The following is a 2,024-nucleotide window of genomic DNA, read 5'->3' on the forward strand; positions in this document are numbered from 1 at the left end:
GTAGGGTAGACCAAATATTAGAAACAGCTCGACAGAATCACAACGTCACTATAAAATAAATCCATACCTCTCTAAATCTGATTAAATAAAAACTCAACATTATAACCTTCATGAAGAAAGACTTTAACCCTCCTGTTGTCCCTCCAGTCAAGGAAGGAAGGGAGGAAGAAGGAAGGAAAAGAAGAAGGGAGGAAAGAAGGACAGAGGAAAGAAGGAAGGGAGAAACATAGGGGGGAGGAAAGAAAGAGAGAAGGAGGGAAGGAGGAAGGAAGGAAGGAAGGAAGGAAGGAAGGAGGAAAGGAGGGAAGGAAAGGAAGAAGGAGGGTGGAGGAAGGAAAGAAGGAAGGGAAGAAAGAGAGAAGGAGGAAGGGAGGAAGGACAGATGGAAGGAAGGAAGGAAGGAAGGAAGGAAAGGAAGGAAGGAAGAACAGTCAAAACAGATGGGGTCAATTTGACCCGGGAGGACGACAGGAGGGTTAATGCAGAGTTGTTGTTGTTCTATGTAAGTGCACCTACCCCCCCCCCCCCCCCCCCCCCCCAGTTAAACCCTGAGCTCTGAGTGTGCCCCTCACCGTCGTACTTGGCCAGAACGGCCTGGACGTCGGCGTAGTTCTGGAGCTCCAGCAGTGACTCCAGCAGGTTCTCGTGGATGTTGAACATACTGAGGAGAGGGAACTCCTTCATTAACTGGAAAACACACAACTGTTGTTACATGTAATACCGGGCAGGGGGCGACACATGCACAGTCAGCAAGACAGAGCTTTTTTTTTGGGTCATCATCATCATCATCATCATCATCATCATCATCATCATCATCATCATCACTACACTATGCATTCATATTGTCAAGTTCAAACCTTGTAATATTGAATGAATGTCGTAAAAAAAATAGAAGTCTTTTGTGTTTCAAGCTTTTTGATGTTGTTGGAAATCAAAGAGCAACATCCTGTCTATCCTGTGTGTGCGTGTGTGTGTGTGTGTGTGTGTGTGTATGTTTGTGTACTTACATCTCTCATCATTTTAACTGCTTCTCTTGTTCGGGCCAAGCTTTCTGGAGCACATGGCCAATCTCCTCTTTATGTACACCAACACATTGGTGTCCCTTCCTGTTTAACATACATACAAAACATCATTAAACACATATACAACCAACTGTTCCCTTATAATTAACCCTTAAAACAGGCAGCATGCACCAGGAGATACAGACTCTTTAACATCCTGATTGGTGAAGATGGTTGTTTAATTATATGTGCTTTGTCCTTTTTTGAATGGAATTGGTTTAATTGAAGCTTGTAGAAGGTTTATACTTTGATAGAAATGATAAAGTCAGTTTAGAAACTGGTATGTGTGATATTAATTATCAGAGAAAGCAAAAATGCATTGCTTCTCTTTATATACCTTAATACCTTAATTTTTATACCTTAATAGAGGAAACGTATCCTGGTTGAGATACAACTCATAAAAATCCTAAATATACAAAATTATTATTATTTTATTTGTGGAAATGTTTACTTTGGTGCAAATGAGATAACTAGTAAAATCAAAGTAAATAAAAAATAATAATTAACTTCTTATTATAAATACCACTCCTGCTGGTTTAAGGGTTAATGATAAAAACTAAAATATACAATAAAAAATATATAATAATATTATATATAATAATAATAAAAATATTTATGGAGATGTTTTTACTTCAGGTGCAATGATGAATTATTTTTCACATCTCACTGGGAGCATGATGAGTTTCCAAATGCCTGTTACACATAAAATCAGCTGATCAGATATTTAACTGAAGCCAAAGTGAAGGATCGATTCACCTGCTGCAATCTGGCATTTATAAAAAAAAAATAAAAAAAGATTCTAGAATGATGATGTCATAGTTATCCAGTGAGTTGTATAGAACTCACTGTGCTGGGCTTCGTATTGTGTGCCGTGGTGTTGGAGCTGCTGGCTGCGGCGGTAGCAACCCTCGCCAGCTTTTAGAGCCTGTTTAAAAAGACGCTCGGCCTCCATGATGGTGGTGG

The 2,024-nt window shown here is 39.4% G+C and overlaps 1 protein-coding gene across 3 annotated transcripts in view; it reads right to left on the reverse strand.

The window, feature by feature from the left end:
- Positions 1-2,024, reverse strand: part of LOC128358587 (suppressor of tumorigenicity 7 protein homolog) — a 16,390-nt gene extending 14,366 nt beyond the window's left edge. Inside the window, exons 1-3 of one of the 3 annotated variants that reach the window (XM_053318920.1) lie at positions 1,908-2,024; positions 1,008-1,106; positions 573-687 (exon numbers count right to left, since the gene is read on the reverse strand). In XM_053318920.1, the coding sequence (XP_053174895.1) occupies positions 573-687; positions 1,008-1,019 (127 nt within the window). In that variant the 5' untranslated portion in view covers positions 1,020-1,106; positions 1,908-2,024. Of the gene's footprint in view, positions 1-572; positions 688-1,007; positions 1,107-1,907 lie in introns of those variants that run through there. The other 2 variants (XM_053318921.1, XM_053318922.1) reach the window with 2 other exon arrangements.

Source organism: Scomber japonicus, chromosome 5, assembly GCF_027409825.1.
Source record: "Scomber japonicus isolate fScoJap1 chromosome 5, fScoJap1.pri, whole genome shotgun sequence".
NCBI lineage: Eukaryota > Metazoa > Chordata > Actinopteri > Scombriformes > Scombridae > Scomber > Scomber japonicus.